The following is a 16,925-nucleotide window of genomic DNA, read 5'->3' as shown; positions in this document are numbered from 1 at the left end:
TATGGAATTGATATTTGATTTAGTAGGTCCCTTGGAGGGGAGGTAAGGGCTATCTAAGTAGTAAGTCACATGGAGGGGATATGGAATTGATATCTGGTCAGTAGGTCACATGGAGGGGAATATAAAATTGATATCTGATAAGTATGTCACTTGGAAGGGAGATAAGGGCTATCTATTAAGTAGGTCATATGAAGGAGGAGATGGATGGCATTGATATCTGATCAGTAAGTCAAGTGGAGGGTGATGTGGATTTGATATCTGGTTCATGTGGAGATACATGGATTCACTAACTGGCCAGTAGTTCATATGGAGGGATATATGGATTTAATATCTTGTCAGTAGGTTTGGAATAGATAATCTGGTCAGTAGGTCACATGGAGAGGGATATGTGTTTGACATCTGGTCAGTAGGTCAAGTAGAGGGGATATGGATTTGATATTTGGTCAGTAGGACACATTGAGGGGGATACAGAATTGATATCAATGATATTGATCTCTGGCTTTAATAGCTTTCTACCTTGGGAATGCTTTCAGCAAAGGTATCCAGTGAGTATGATTTAGGTTACAATTGAATTCTAAGTTTTACATTTTTAAAGGGACTTAAATATATGCAAATTCTGCATTCAAGATATGAGTATTTTGGCAAGGGTTTGCATCAAAATTTGGATGCCAGACATATCAAGAGTAATTTCCCATTGTTGCATTATTGAACCTGCTGAATTCTTTTCCTATAATCATAGTAAATAATTTTTACAAAAAAAAAAAAAAAACAAAAAAAAAACAAAAAAACAAACAACATTTTCTGAAAAATATCATTTTTTAATGGTATATATTGCACTTATTGTACAAGTATTCATTTTTAGAAAATAGTTTGATTGAAATATACACTGTATATATTAATGTAGCAATGTGATAAATAGTCAGAATATATGAACCAATCACAGGCTAGTATACACGATACTCATTGGAATGTATAATATCAAGACATGAGGAAATATCAGTGGTTATAAATAACAACATAACAAATAACAAACCCAAAGTTCAAATTAAGGTTTTACAGAATGATGGAAGAAAAATACAAAAGCTTATGGCAGTTGATTATTGTGAACATTTCCATTTAAAACCCTACATTAAATGGAAAAGGTGAAAAAAAAAAACAACCTTGAAAAAATATATATATCCTAGATTAAAATATCAGAATTAATGTAGTAGTGATTATGCATATATTTTATCTGTGAAATTCAATTACAGACTTCATTAGTTATATATCAGTTAATATGTTGCACAGTTTACCAGTCTGAAAATAAGTCCATAAGTATATCACATCCAGCAGAGAGTGTTACACATACTTAAATCAATTATGAAAATCATAGATCCTTTTTTTCCCTGAATTGACATTTATACTGAAAAATATGTCATTCATCAACATGCTCGACCATTTCAGGATAATCTTCCTCTTTAGTTTCTTCTCCATGAATTCGTTTTTCCCAGAAAGAAGCTCTAGCAGTTATACATCCTGACTTTATCCTCGTTTTCCCTTTAGGTTGAGCATCTGCTGAAGAAGCTCCAGGTTCATTCTGGGAAGGTGCTTTTGATCTTGACCCAGAGTCAGTCTGTGTCCTTGAAGCAGGAGTTACTGCTGCCTGTTTAATTTGTGAAGTAGGGGCTGGTGGGGCAGCTTTGGTTTTAGTACTAGGTACTGCCTTTGTAGATGTGACATTTTGAGTTTTCTGCTGGGAAGAATCGGGAAAAAATTCTCCTTTCTTTTCAGGAAAGATTTGAGTAGGTTCAGCATTCAGCTGTTTCGTCCCTGGATGTTTGGAGGTCAAGGTCACAGTAAGAGTGCTCTTTCCTGGGGTGGGTTGCTTTGGTGATTGTACAGGTTTAGTTAAGGGGGATGAAAGGTTTCGGTATTTATCTAGCTTCTCTTTAGGAACACTGCGACCAGTGATACTGTGTACCTAAAAATCATCCAGGAATATTATTTCTGATTCATTACAAATGCTTTAACCAATATTACACATGCATGAACTACATGTATTTGCTTTAACTGGTTACAAGTTTAAAAAGTCATGAAATAAGTTTTTTTTTTTTTTTTTTAGCAAGTTCAATTTTAAAATACATGTACGTATATGAATTCATTATAAATGAGTGATTTTTTGGTGAAAAGATCATTTTTGCAAACTTAATGTAAATTGTAAGGATACTGTAAAGCATAATAAAATAAAATTTAAATGAAAGAAAATGAAAACATATGAACTCTAATTATAATCAAATGTAGGAAAATTAACATATGAAAATAAAGGAAAATAAATTAAATATATATAATAAATGAATATACAATTATTAAATATATTTCAAGCTGTATTTCTTAAGAGAAGTATACATGTATAAAATAAAATATACATAATTACATTTGTGTTATGAAACCTGAAATTGTTCAATACTTGTTTATACCAACCTGTTTCTTGAGATGTTTCTTCAGATTTGCATGAGTTCAATTAAATTATGTTAAACTCTCAACAAAATCTACTGGAATTAGAACCAGATTGATTTCTAACGCGTTAAAAACACCCAAGAACCAAATCCATAATCTTATGTGCCACTACTATAGTTGATTTTTAAAAGTATTTGCAACCTTATAAATTGTGACCTCCCCACCCTTTTGTTTGGAAAAAAAAAATAATCAAGAGGAATGAAACAATTTCAAACAAACAAACAAAACAGAAAGGTATGTGTGATATTGTGAAAGGAACAGTATATAGTGTGTAACAAGTTTTTAATGCCTACATTAAGAAATAAAAGTCACCAACTGATATAAGCAGATTTTAGAAAACTACAAATAAACAGCTAGAATTTTTTTTTGTCCTTCAAAGTAAAAGCCTGCATGGTCAACTGAAATATTTAGCATGAAATAGAGATACAGAACACTAATAGTCTACTGAATCCATCTGGTTCTAAATTTATGTCATTCCATGCTACAGTTGTATTTTTCTCTTCAGCAAACCTAATTAATAAGCACTCCTCATTTTTTTAAACCCATAAGATCATAATTTATTCAACTGCTTCATTAGTAATATTACCCAAACTTTTGCCCATCTTCAAATTAAATTTTGAAAAGCATCAATATTTCTATTCAATCTATGCCCATTTCACTTCAAACTGCAAATCTGCCACATATATGTAGAAAAGAGAAATTGTATACTGTCATTTAACATTTAATTTTCATTCTTGCAATATACATAAAATCTTTACCCTAAACTTTGTAAATAATTATAAAGAGTGTTTATACATAGAATACAAAAAAGAACCTTTTTTGTACATCAAGTAATTTTTCATGCATGTGACAAATTTGCAAATATTTTTAAAATTTCAAGATATGGTGCCAAATTCCAATCCAAAAGCTTGGCCATCTCTTAGATCTCATCTTTTCTCTAATTTCCATGTAGCATGAAATTCTAACAGAATCAATACAAAAGGTTGTTAAGTTTTAAAGCACACATCTATCTGTTGTGTAATGGCTACTCACCCCTGAGCTTAGAACATTTTCAAACTGTAAATTACGTATCAAAAGTTAGGCTTGCATGCAAAGTGTACTAAATTGCACTTGGGTATACAATGAAACATAAGCAAAGGATGTTCTGTCAAAAAATAGCTCTTTGCAGAGGAACTTTTATATAGAAAGTTAAAAGTCAAATATAAGTTCCATGTACATAAATTCTTTTGAAATAATTTTGGTAATCATAATTTTTTTTTTCTCCCACAGGAGAAAATATAAATATATATATAGCAAATAGTAAATAAATGACATTTTGGAAATTTTTATTAAGAAATGAAGAATTTGTAACAAGAATAAGTTATATACCACAAACTTTAACAAGCAACAACCCTATATCTATAACAATAAAAATACATAGGAATTCTACTACTATCTTGTATGCACCATGGTTTGAAAAAAAAAGCACCATGACTCTTGACTAGAATTACATACATTCATTTTAAACATATTCATATCAAGAGATTCATTGGGTTAATATTTCTTATTGACAAATCTGTCATAATTATTCTAATACTTACTTTAATAAAAAATATGAAATCTAGCTATAAAATAATTTTCCATATGAAGTCGCGCCTAGTTAATCCCGACGCCTGCGTTCTCGAGCAAATCATCCAGATTAATTAATGAAGAGTTTGGATTAATGAAACATACTTGGTAGATATAAATATAAATTGTTCCTCAAATATTTCATCTGGATGGTCTGGATTACTGGCATTCGGACTAATGAGGCTACACTGTACTCTGACTGATTATAAAAATTAATGAAGAATATAATGGCACCTTAATGTAAATTTAACTAAAAGCTCATTAATAACAGGATACAAAGAATGGGATGGAAGGTAACAACCAACACCATAGGATAAAATGTCTCAAATTAAAAAAAAAAATGTTAATTACAAATTTTCATTTAATTAATTATTTTTTAGATCAAAGTTTAAGTTAGTACATGGGGGGAATGGATATGCTAAAAGGTTGTAGTAAAGGAAAAGAGGAGGGGACAAGATTTCTAATCTAAGCCTAGAAAATGATAAGCTCTTAATTAAGATGGATGCAGAAAATTTACGTTTATTGTAAGAATTTTTCCCTCATTGATCACAATTAAAAAGATTACTAGTATTTTTTTGCTGATCATCCATCTTATGAGCCATTTTACTGCAATGAACTAGTTTAATGTAGCATAAATGATATTAATTAAGCCAATATATGATTCCAACTTCAAGCTTTTTTAGCACCAGTAAGACAGAATGTTCTCTTCTTTTTTTTTCAGAAAAAAAAAATTGCTGCTTAGCTTATTATTTCTTGAAGAACATCAGCTCTGTGAACATGTGGCTGTGATGTTCATGCAGATTTTGTGAACACATTTTTTTGTGAGACACATTTGAAGTGATGCAATATACTTCACACACTAGTTCTTAAATGACATTGAAAAATATGTGAAAAATAGGTGAATACATGTAATATCTTATGAGATGTGATTACACAATGTTTGTTAGCATTCAAGTGAATGTTAGTCAATAAGCAACCGCCACCATTTTTTCACTAGCTATAACTTGGCAACATGCTAAAAGTTAATGTCTGCTAACCCGCTTCACTGATGCGGAGTCGTCTCCCTTCCCGGCGTTGAACAGTGACTTTAAGCGGTTCACAGAGGGCAGCTCAATAGCTCCCATTTCTTCGTTGAACTCTGTGCGACTCTCCGGAATGTCCCTTTCGCTGGTTTCTCCAATCATCTGTGTCTGCTGGGGTTTTTCTCGGATGGAGGAGAATCCAGAGTCTATGGAGAGACTCGGGGATAGGCTGCTGATGCTCCCCTCCGTGGTGTGTCCGGTGGTGATTGACGGACAGCTGTTCAAATCCAACTGCTGCTCGACACTGATGACCTAATGTACATAAATAACAGTCATTAATGTGTATACAAAAAAATAATAAAAAGAAAAAAAAACAGATATGGTTTGTGACATGCTAATAAAAAGTAAAAATGGCCAGTAACTGGCCAGTAGGTCATATGGAGAGAAAGTAAAAATGCTGCAATATATCTACACATGTACAGTAAAACTGTGCATCCATTTTTGTAAAAATAATAATAATATAATGAAATGTTAAGAATATCAAAGGTCATATATACATTAAGGTTGCATAGGATTTTTTTGTGTTTTTGTGAGAATACATGATTTTTAAATGCTAGAAACAAATTAAAATGATGAATCGGGTACAGATCAAAACAAGCAGAGTAGCTTTAATATAAATCTGATAGGTATTACACAAACACATCTAACTGTACAACAAAAAAACTTGATCACATTAAGAAATTTCAGAGTACAGAAAAACAGCATCTCAAAAAAACCTAGAGAGAAGATATATTTTGCTGAGCTAGAAGGGCATAAAAAACTAAAGGCTGCATTTCAGCAACAACATGCAGGTCTTACACGTTGCTCAGTGAGGTTTGTGTGTGCCACAACAAGTGCCACCTCATCTTCTAGGTCTTGCAGCTTTCTCTTTTGTGACAGGGGTGTGTGACTTAACCTATACTCTAGGTTGTGAATTTGTTCCTCCAGATTACAGATGTGACTGTACGTTATGTATATCTGTGGCACAAAAATTAGCAACAAAACATGCTACATTTTTTTCAATTTTCCACAAGTGTATTCAAATTTGATTCTCAAATATAGCTTCAAAAAAAGTTTAATACACTGCAATATGCACCATTCCTGAATTCATAGATGATATCTAATTTAATAGACCCTAATGCTATGATTAAACCTTTTAAATGTCTTTTTTCCCTAGGATAAGATAACCCAGTTGTTGTAAATGACCTACATGGGTGAAATGTAACCCCCATCCCCGGTAATCCTCAGTTTTATAGCTATATATACCCACCTCCTCCTCTGCTGCCTCCAAACTCTCCTGGGTCATGACTTTTCCTCCTCGAGGAGAGTACTGTGGAAGCTTCACCTCCCAGTGTCTGGGAGAATTTTTCTTCTCTCCCTGCACATAAAAATCTCTTCCATACATTTCCCCAGAAACCTCCTTGGAACCGAAATTGATCACCATTGGTTCTTCATTTTCATTGGATAAATTACTCCTTTCCACAAACTCTTCATTCTCATTGGATAAATCACTGCTTTTCACAGATTCCTGAAGTGTTCTTGAGGCAGGTTCTATCACAGTTTCTGAGGTCAAGGGTTTATTGTCTGTCACTTCAGAGTGTTCAGAGAAATCTAGGGGTGGGACTTTTGTTAGAGGTACTGGAGTAACATTGTCCATTTGCCTCTCGGAGGACTTCATTAGATTGTTATTTTCCTGGTCCTCTTGAGAACTGGAAGACGAGGTTCTCTCCCTGGGAGAGTTTGTAGTAAACAGATCCTCCTCAGGTTGGGAATGGATGAGATTTTCAGTGGATTTCAACAGTTGTAAAGCAGACGAGGTGGTGTTGCGTAGATTTGAAGCTGCATCCTTCTGCATGAAGAAAGTGTTAGTTTAGCGTTAAAATGCAAAGTTTTTTGTTTTTGTTTTTTGCTTTTGCATCAATTAAGGGACTATGTATTTTCAAATATTTCTTTCCAAAAATTATTAAATTTACCACATAGTAACTTTAAACTTATTAATAAGTAGCTTTAACTTTACTTTACTTTAAAATTATAGAGAAATCAGAAATTTTTTTCAATGAAAGGAGTTAGCAAAACAGGCTATTTGGAAAGTGCATACACATGCAAAACCAAACAATCACAGAAATCCTCCCAGTAACTACCCAGAATGTTGTGTGGTCAGCTCTTACCATGCTGTTATAACTCTCCACACTCTTACGGAGATCATGTTTAAGCATGGGGTCCTCATCTGCAAACTCTGAGGGAGGAGAAGGGTGAGGAGTTGAGGACACTTCTATCTCAGCCTCAAATGAGGAGAGCATGGCATCAAACTGATCCAGTGAAGAGTGCATTTCAGCCAGCTGTTAGTGCAAATGTACCCAAAGCATTAGTCACCCATCACCCAAGAATGAGAGAAAGTCAGACAAGACACAAACTAGTAGTAAGGTGTTTTACGTGAAGCCCCATCAGAATTCAAGTGTCACTTTTTTCTTGGAAATATTTAAATATGTTTTAATATCTATTTTTTAAAAAAATATACCGGTACAATGAGAATTTTATCCTTACATTTGTATTTTCATTTTTCAGTAGTTTGATGTACAAGTAATTGAAGTTTCAAAAGAAAAGTTTCATAACATTCGAACTGTAGCAGATGATAGAGTGTATGTCTAACTAGAAATTCATTCATTATCTTGAACTGGATAGGAATGAAAAATATTTTGAAAGGTTTTCAGATTTTTAAGTTAAAATACATAAAGAAAAAGTGTTTGAGAACTCCAACTCTTTTTTACAAATCCATGGTTTTCTCAAGATATGGATGTTCAAGGCATCAAAGTTAAACTGTATTTATCCAAGTGACCTTTGCTCTAGATGGGATTATTTAATTGAATAAATGAAACAATCTAATTAAAATTAGATGTTATATCCACTCTACACTAGTGTAGTAAGTATGTGACTGGATCTAACATCTAATTTGATTTAGATTACAAATGAAATAGCTGGCTATTACATATTAACCCACAGAAACAGTTGTTGTGTTAGTTAATTAACACTGTGCTAATTATACTGACCTTGTTGGCCGACTCCATCATACTCTCACTCTCCTCCTGCACTTTCTCATGGGTCATAAACAACTTCCTCCCCATGTTGGACAGCTGCTGGTCATCCTTGTTTTTGATTGGTGTAGAGCTGATCACTTTTGTCTTGGGAGAGGAGTCTGCATAAAAAAATTATGAAATTAAAATTCAGATTCTCTTTATATGCTTCATACAAATACCAGTATATGGATAAAACTATTTTTAGCCATAAACTTTGATATGAATAGCATTAGTTTTAAACACTACTAAGACTATATTTTGGTGAATACCAAGTTCCTTGGACTGAACAATCAGCTGAGCTGTTGATTTCGTTTCCCCAGCAACATTCTTGGCAACAACCCAATATTCAGCATCCTCCTCAGGGGTGGCATATTCTATATTTAAAAGGTAATCCCTGTTTCCAAACTTCTCTGAAAAACAATAACAAGTAAATAAAGATAACTTACAATTTACCAATATATCTCTTTTTGAAAGACGTACATCTGCTAAAAAAAAAAATGGAAAAAAAATGTTGAACACATAGAATAGATGATACTGAACACATACCTATCTTGAAGTTTGAACCATTTTTCAGTAAATTTCCATCTTTGTACCAAACAACTCTTGGAAGTGGATAACCTTTGACTTTTGCCCTGAATTTGACATGTTGACCTTCCTTGACCTCTTGATCTTCAATTTCTTTCAAAAATTCTGGTTTCTTCATTTCTTGGTTATTGTCTGCAAAAACACAGAAAATGTCATATCTCTACAAAGTTTGGGGGGAAAAATTATCAATTAGATTTTGAGATAATTTCTGGGCTACAGACACAGGGAAAGACGGGCATCTAAAAAGTTAAGACAGTCAGACATATGGACAAAGTGATTCCAATATACAGCAATTTAATTTCATTTGAATGGGGGTTTAACAATCTTTGCATTGCACTGATTGTCTTACTTTTAACTTTGAGGATAAAGGACTGCGAGCAGTGTGCTTTCTCGTTGATTGCCATACACATCAGCTGGCCGGCCATATGTTTGGCCGTGTTGAACACCGTAGCACCATGTCTGTTGTGATCCTGAGTGAACTCATAATCTTCCGAGTCCTCCAGTTGTTGTAGATCCCCATCCTCCACTCTGTACCATATCACTTCTGTTAATAATAATAGAAAATAATAATATCTATCCATCTTTCTCTCTCTATCCCTAATATAACTTGAGTTATTTCCCTTTGTTAACATTAGAGGTAATTTGTTGCATATTCAAATATTTACACATCCAGATGTCCAGGTGTGACAGGATTGTGAAAAAAAGAGAGAAATTATTGACTGAATTGATTTGGAAGGAAAACATTTTTCAAATAAATGCAGCCTGTTGCATGATGGATTTAAGTGTCATAAATTTCTGAACAAGATAAATTGTTTTGCTGGAAACAGGTTAAACACGATGATTAGAGTTTACAGAGATTGTCCCAGAAAATTCAATTTCTTCACATTTTCATGTAATTACATTAAACTCTCATTTTCATATCATTTTCTAATGGGGGTTTGAGGGTGGTGGTGGTGGTGGGGGGGGGGGGGGGGGTTAGTACAACTTTACCTATGGGTTCAGTTCCACTGACTCTGCAGCTGAATTTGGCTGGTTCCCCCTCCTTTACTGTTACACTCTCTGGTGGGATATCAAACTTTGGATCATCTCCCTCTGCCGGAATCAGTTCCTCAATGTAGGTAGGCTCAGTTTTAGCAGTGCTGGTACTGGTATATTTAGAGATAGATGTGTCTATAGATGTGTCTGAATCCACCGTTTGGACACTGGTGGAAGAGAGGGGTCGGGGGTGAGGGGAGGATGACATCATCCGGGTTGTGATCCTCGCAATTTCATCCACAGATTTGGCAAAGAATGAAACTTCATCGTCCATCAGATTTTCTTCATGACCTTCGGAAAGGTCATCTGACATTTGGTCTACATCCCTGTGAATAACAATCAAATGAAGGTAGATACACATTTTATCAATCTACTCACAAATCAAATTTTAAAAATGTTCTTAAATTTTCACTAATTCAATTTTTATCCTACCTTGAAAAGGCAAAAAAGAGTTTCAATAATATAAACCAAAACATTTTCAGCAATTTTTGACAAAGTTTATAACTTAAGGATCCACTGAATTACATAATCTCTCAGATACACTAAACAATCTCATGGATTCCTTTAAATCTGTGCAACTACCTGACTGCAATAGCATTTTGTGAATAAAGATTCAAGGTTGTGCAAAGAAACTGGGTCATTAAAATGCAAGATATAGTCCAAAAAGAATAAAATCTCCCACTGATTTGTCAATACATAGCTCAATACCCACCCAATACATATTATATCATGTAAATCAAAGAGATTTAACATACAAAGGTGTTTTTTTTTTAAGAAGAAGAATGCAAGGTAGAAGACATGGAACATACAACAAATAAAAGACATGTGCCACAAAGAAAAAAAACAAAATTTTGAGTGTGATGAAAAATTTGAGTGTATTAAAAAAAATGTGAATACACTCGGTGCACTTGCCTGGATTCTCCCTTTTCCTGATCAGCACTAAAAAAGGTGCAGCATAACAAAATAAAACATACTGTTGTAAACTTTCACTTTGGAAAATTACTTTAAATTAACAATGTCATTAATCTGCTAATAATTCCAAAGATCATCTATATTCATTAATTCTTCACAGATTCAATGACTTTTCATTTAGAGTAATTTTCATACAGGTTATCTAAAGTTATCGAGGACAATTTTGTAAGGTTTTATTGTACAGTCAGACCTTAGCATCTCAAACATAGCGGGACTATTTTATGTTTATAATTTTGTATTCGAACAAAAAGGAAAATGAGTGGGAGTCTTGATAGTCTCCAAATTAACAGACTCCCTTGCCATAACCCATCTACTTTTCCATTAGAATTTTATGACCCTGACAAACTTTTCATGCAATTTTTCTAGTGACCTTGACTTAGTGTCTAAGCCCGAGTCAGGCTCATGATTACATTGTTGGGTCATGGGTCAATTTTTTTGATGAGAGTATGAACTTATAATTTTCCTCAGTTACCAAGTTATGACCAGCCAAAGAAAATCATATTTTCCCTCTCTATGACATTGTCTGTGTCCAAATGACCTTGTGAAATTGATGTGATTGGCGGTCGGGTCTTAAGCAGCCTTACCATTATGCTTGAAAATGTACTGAAATTTACCTGTTCATGCAATTTACAGTTACTTTACAGGAGAGCATTGAATTTTCAATTTTTAACTAAACCAGTTTCACATAAAACAGAAAAACTTCACTGTGGTGCCATGCAATAAAACAACTTCATTAAACCTACCCAAACAGATAAACAACCCACACACCTATAAATCCCCAACCATTTAAACAGCCTTAAAGAAAATTAAATGCAAGCTATATTTCACGAGATGAATTATTGAAATACTCCTAGCTCCCATACCTGTTTCCAACTCGAGCTGTGATGTCATCATCTGGCTGGGGGATGGTGAGGTACACTTCATCTAGTGACCTCCCTGCCAGACCCCCACCCCCCAGGCTGGAGAAGGGGGAGAGGCCAGATTTGTTAAAGATCCAGTTATCTCGCCAACTTTTCTCTGTAGGAGATAATACATATTAGGATAATCTAATATTCCTGTTTTATACTTGTAGACTTTTCATGATTGAACATGAGGAAGTTTCTGGTCCCTAGAGTAATATCTTAATATATACTGACCTCCATTAAACCTGGGATGTAAGGACACACCCTCCTCATTCTCCTCCTCTTGGAAGTCCTCCTCATCCTCCTCAAGAATCGGTGCAAGATTCATGGATAACAGATCTGGGTCCACCTCATTTTGAAAGAATTCGTTATCCTCATAATCCTCCGAAAAGTCAGGAAGTGAATATTTCTCTGTGTCATGCAAACGGTCGTATGTAGACAACCGTGACACAAACTCACTTTTTGATTCGTCACGATTCACTGTCACAGGTTCAATTGGTTCCTCATCGAATTCAATTTCTTCCTGAATGTCATGAGCCTGAACTCTATGTCGAGGTGATTTAATATCTTTGGCAATGCGTTTTAGCTGTTCAAAGTCCTGTTGTAAGTTATCGGCGTGAACACTTTCTGTGGTAATATCCTCTTCTTCCACCTCTTCCTCTCCTGAAAATCTTTGATCCACTCCTTCACCATCCACTATGTCCTCACTCAAATGATTTTCAACGTCAAGGTCGTTTACACTTATCACTTCATAACTACTGTCATCGAGAGGTTCGTGTACTGGCCTTGATATATCCCTGGAAACTCTATCCTCCACTGGATGTAACCTATTTTCTGAATCACTCACAGATTCATTCACATCCAACTCGTCCACATCAAATCCGCCCGAATCAGCGAATCCTAATAGCGAGCGGCGCTCGACTTTAGTCACCACACTATTTTCCTCATCTGATGAGGCACCGCGACTTGCGAGATCTGGGTGAGATTTGTTGTCTGAGGAATGAGATCGTCCATCGGACACTTGATTTGTTAAAGCATTTCCATCTATAAAGTCTAATGGAATGTCTATATTTCTATCTCTGCCAAAATTTTCTAGTACCTAAAAACGAAGAAAAAGAAATTAACTTATTTTCATTCACTATCCATTACAAAGTTCATTATTGCTATTATTACATATAAAAATGATTGAAGACAAGGACATAAATTGCACAGGTGACTCAACATTTCCTTACGAGCCTTGTATACAATATTATAATGAAATCTTCAAAGAAATATTTTATTCCAACAGGAAGTATAAAATTTAACCTTACTGTTAAAATAACAAAGTAAATATGCACTAGAATGCACACAACTATTATTTCTGATGTGTCCAACATGGTGATCAAAATCCAAAAGACAGTGTAGTCCCTCATTTAATGTTGTTCATTTATTACGGAGAAATTAATTTCATTCTACTTTGTTGCATGATCACATTTTTTTGCATTTTTTTTAAAAAGCCCAATTCCTTTTTCATTCTTTTTGGAAATAGAAAATCCATCCAGAACTTTTCAAGATTTAATTTTTAATTCCCAGCGAAAAATTCTCCATTTGAAAATCATACATGTAAAGAAGCAAACAAACTAATTAAACCAGTCTCCATATATATTTGTTTGCAACTGTTTTCCAATCAGCACAAATTATAAAAGCCTCAGAAGAAACCAGTGTTTCATAAATTGTAAAGATCGAGCGAAAAAAACTTATGAAAGAACGTCCTTTGCTTATGTCCTCTAGTTCATGTATTATGACACCTATCTATCTACATGATGGCCTCCAAGATCTATCACTGACAAAGGAGGATCTTTTGATTTAGGGCACTCTTCACATACGTTTTCTATGTAAATATCAACTTTAGATTATATGGTTCAATTAAGTGACAAAATATAAAGATGGGGGTCGCACATAAATTTACTTTATCCAATTCCCAAGGTCAAAGGATATGTACTGTAGATTTCCAAAGGTTCTAAACTTCTAATGGCTGCAATATTTCATTTTTAACTGTCATTTAGTGTTATCTTTGAATTTATCATTAGCTTTTAGTGACATCAAACATGATGGTCACTTTACTTAAGAATAATGTCAACAACAATAACATTAATTCCATCTTCAAAAGGAAAAGCAAATTAAACTGTGGCTTAAGATAATGACCAATACTGTCTTAAATTCTTTTCATTTAAAAAAGCTGGCCAAATACAGATTCGTCATATATGAAAAAGTAGAGAAATGCATGTTGGGTAAAATCTGCAGAATAAAGGGAGATAATGACTGTTGATTGTATAAACTTACCCTGGCTACCACAGCATGAGCGAGCTGATCCTCGAATGATTTCACTTGGTGGTCACAGGAATCATCCGATAGTGAGGACAGATCTGAGACAGCTTCATCAGAGGTCTATAAATAAAATAATTAACAGGTTTATTTTGTAGATTTTTTAATGAATAAATTAAAAAAATAATACTTTGTCAGGAAAAACAAATTACAGCTTATTTAATGCCTTGGGAAATTTTTATCTACAGTTAAAGGGAAATAAAGCAACATCCTTATTAGAAAAGACAAGATTTATACTTTATCAGATTCATCTAATAAAGCAATGGTTCGTAAAAACTCAGCTAGGTGCCATAATTCTTCATATAAAGCAATTTTATAATGCTTGCAAAAATCAAAATTTTTCTTCAAACATATTCCATAGGGGAAAAAAATTGATAAAAAGTGGACACTCAGTTTAAAACCCTATCATAGGATACAAACCCGTTTACAATTAATGTACGTTCAGCATAATAAATTGCACCTTCAAATGGAATTTTAGTTTTAAAAGACACACTGATTTCTTCATCATATATACATATAATCATTTAAGAGCACATTTTACAGAAATGCATTCTGAATATTTCTTACTAAAATTGGAAATAAATAATGTTACCTGAAATTGCAGGTGTATGGCCAAGTATCAATGCAAATTAATGGCTATCAATAAGGGAGCATATCAAAAGTGTTCTTACATAGTAACCAAACCCATAATAAATCCCTCACTAAAATGTTCTAAAATAATTCATAACTACCAGTTTTTCCTAAATGTAACGTGTTCTAGAAAGGTTGGCCAAAAAACAAACTTCATAGATGTATATCATGAATTATTTTAAAACAAGCATGAATTAAACATCAGGGACCAAAATGAGACCTATGATACAACCCCTACAGATAAAACATAGGGATATCATTAGTTGGTATGATGACAAAGCTACTGAACTGATACAATCTACCTGTACATAGGGACTAACAGGGCAACTTAACATGTCAATATTTATCTGTTTAAGTAGACATTAAACAGGAATAAATTGACCAAACAAGGAAATGTTGCATAATGGATTACAGGAAAGGGAGATGACTCTGCATGATGACTTTAAATAAGGGGAGTTGTGGACCAGTGAAAGGAGATAAGATTCTGGAAATACAGATATAATGCTATGACAATATGTTTCTAGAAGAAAAATTCATTTCAACAACACTTTGCATCCATATACTGGTGCAGTCCAAAATAGGAATAAATATGAGAGTGCAATTGCATTAATCATACATGTATATGCAATGGTATTTTTAGATTACTATTTTGGAGAGAATGCATGATATTTTAGGATTGAACCAGCTGCTTTCTATGTTCAGAAAGAATGTCCAATTGAGTCATTCAAGTTTTATCATACTTTTACACCTTTTTTATGGGCAGAAATTAGTACTGCCACTCAGAAACACAAGATAATTAGGTATACCAAAATAGATAAACTTTAATATCCCACATAAATGCTAATTTAACCACAGAAAAATAGTTTTCAATTTTAGTCATTCATAACACATTTTTGTGGTCACAATTTCCTCCTGAATGGGATTCAAAGTGAACAATGCAAATAAAGCTCAACAATTGCTTTTAATTAAGGCAGCATCTTAATTAATACTATAGGGCTGTTTAATTCTGATTAATAGACCTTATAATGATAGTATCAATTTCAATCTTTTTTTGTATTTTCTTAATAAATAAAGCTAAATCTTATTGTAAAAAACTGTTTCCTAGTTCATAGGGTTATAATTGCTACATTTTCGAAATGTCTATGTGATTTGTCCCCACCTTAATAATGTCACCAGTATATGCAATTCCTCATTTCCATTAGAACTTAATGTTAAACACAATGATTCATTGGTACAGCAATACTAATATCTGATACAACATTGCCACATACTGAACAGTTCCACTTCCACTCTTCTTTAAGATACTCACAACGTCAATGGACTCTCCAAAACTCTCTTCTACCAACTTGGAGACCAGTTTTTTCACCTTCTGAGCAGTGTCCACAGCTGACTGGGAAGGGGTACTGTCAAAACCTGAAGTGTACAAATATTAATTAAAATGAAGACATAATTAAATTAAAATTATTAATTCTCTCTCTCATGAAACTACATCACTGTTGAGGTAGTCATTTTGTAATGTCTTTTTTTATATGTACTTTATTTGCTCATAATCAATAAAATATGTTATTTCTTTTCTATATACATGTACTTTTGCTCATAGTCTATAAAATATGTTCCTATTACATCTGCCGTGACCCCTCTGTATTAAGTCGAATGTTGATGAAAAAGATGATTACGACAAATAGTGAAAAATACTGGTACTGAAAAAAAAAACAACATCTGTTATCGATGTTTTGTCAGAAATTTTATTCTTTTGAAAACTTTTTGTGCTAATTAAAAAATGTGGACATTTGATCAGTTTTGGTGTAATTTTTTTTTTTTATCTATATATAGATTCAACCTTAGTAAAAATTTCCAGCTGAAAACCATGTGTCTTGGATCCAATAAAACTTAAATGAAAAAAATTTATCTTCGAGTAAAAATGACAGGTTTATGATTTGCGAGCTAGTTAAAGGTTATGATTAGATGTTGACAAGAACAAATAGGTATAACACCGCAAAGTGGTCAAGTTAAAGAGTCCTCAAAGAGACAAGTTATCATAAGCACTTAGTCGCTACTGATAAACGCCTACCCATAAAAGGATTTTCTCTTGGGGGTCTACACTAAAGTTTCAGACAATTAGAGTGCTTCTGACCATAAATATCCCAAGTACCTGGCAAGAATGCCTCAATATCAAATTGGGTGGGTGTTCAAGTTTG

General features: G+C 33.6%; 1 protein-coding gene across 5 annotated transcripts in view; it reads right to left on the bottom strand.

The window, feature by feature from the left end:
• Positions 1 to 809: 809 nt before the first annotated feature.
• Positions 810 to 16,925, bottom strand: part of LOC133191984 (uncharacterized) — a 40,941-nt gene continuing 24,825 nt past the window's right edge. For 2 of the 5 annotated variants that reach the window (XM_061327785.1, XM_061327789.1), the window contains 15 exons: positions 16,037 to 16,140; positions 14,056 to 14,160; positions 11,968 to 12,832; positions 11,695 to 11,848; positions 9,815 to 10,185; positions 9,174 to 9,368; positions 8,786 to 8,956; positions 8,509 to 8,649; positions 8,213 to 8,358; positions 7,334 to 7,504; positions 6,436 to 7,014; positions 5,985 to 6,143; positions 5,142 to 5,438; positions 3,529 to 3,552; positions 810 to 1,960 (listed from right to left, as the gene is read on the bottom strand). In XM_061327785.1, the coding sequence (XP_061183769.1) occupies positions 1,415 to 1,960; positions 3,529 to 3,552; positions 5,142 to 5,438; positions 5,985 to 6,143; positions 6,436 to 7,014; positions 7,334 to 7,504; positions 8,213 to 8,358; positions 8,509 to 8,649; positions 8,786 to 8,956; positions 9,174 to 9,368; positions 9,815 to 10,185; positions 11,695 to 11,848; positions 11,968 to 12,832; positions 14,056 to 14,160; positions 16,037 to 16,140 (4,028 nt within the window). In that variant the 3' untranslated portion in view covers positions 810 to 1,414. The remainder of the gene's footprint in view (positions 1,961 to 3,528; positions 3,553 to 5,141; positions 5,439 to 5,984; positions 6,144 to 6,435; positions 7,015 to 7,333; positions 7,505 to 8,212; positions 8,359 to 8,508; positions 8,650 to 8,785; positions 8,957 to 9,173; positions 9,369 to 9,814; positions 10,186 to 11,694; positions 11,849 to 11,967; positions 12,833 to 14,055; positions 14,161 to 16,036; positions 16,141 to 16,925) is intronic. The other 3 variants (XM_061327786.1, XM_061327787.1, XM_061327788.1) reach the window with 3 other exon arrangements.

The sequence above is a fragment of the Saccostrea echinata genome, unplaced genomic scaffold (genome assembly GCF_033153115.1).
Source record: "Saccostrea echinata isolate AGI-Se365-2 ecotype Australia unplaced genomic scaffold, CSIRO_AGI_Sech_v1 ptg000025l, whole genome shotgun sequence".
Classification (NCBI taxonomy): Eukaryota; Metazoa; Mollusca; class Bivalvia; order Ostreida; family Ostreidae; genus Saccostrea; species Saccostrea echinata.
This window is presented reverse-complemented; position numbering and strand designations above follow the sequence as displayed.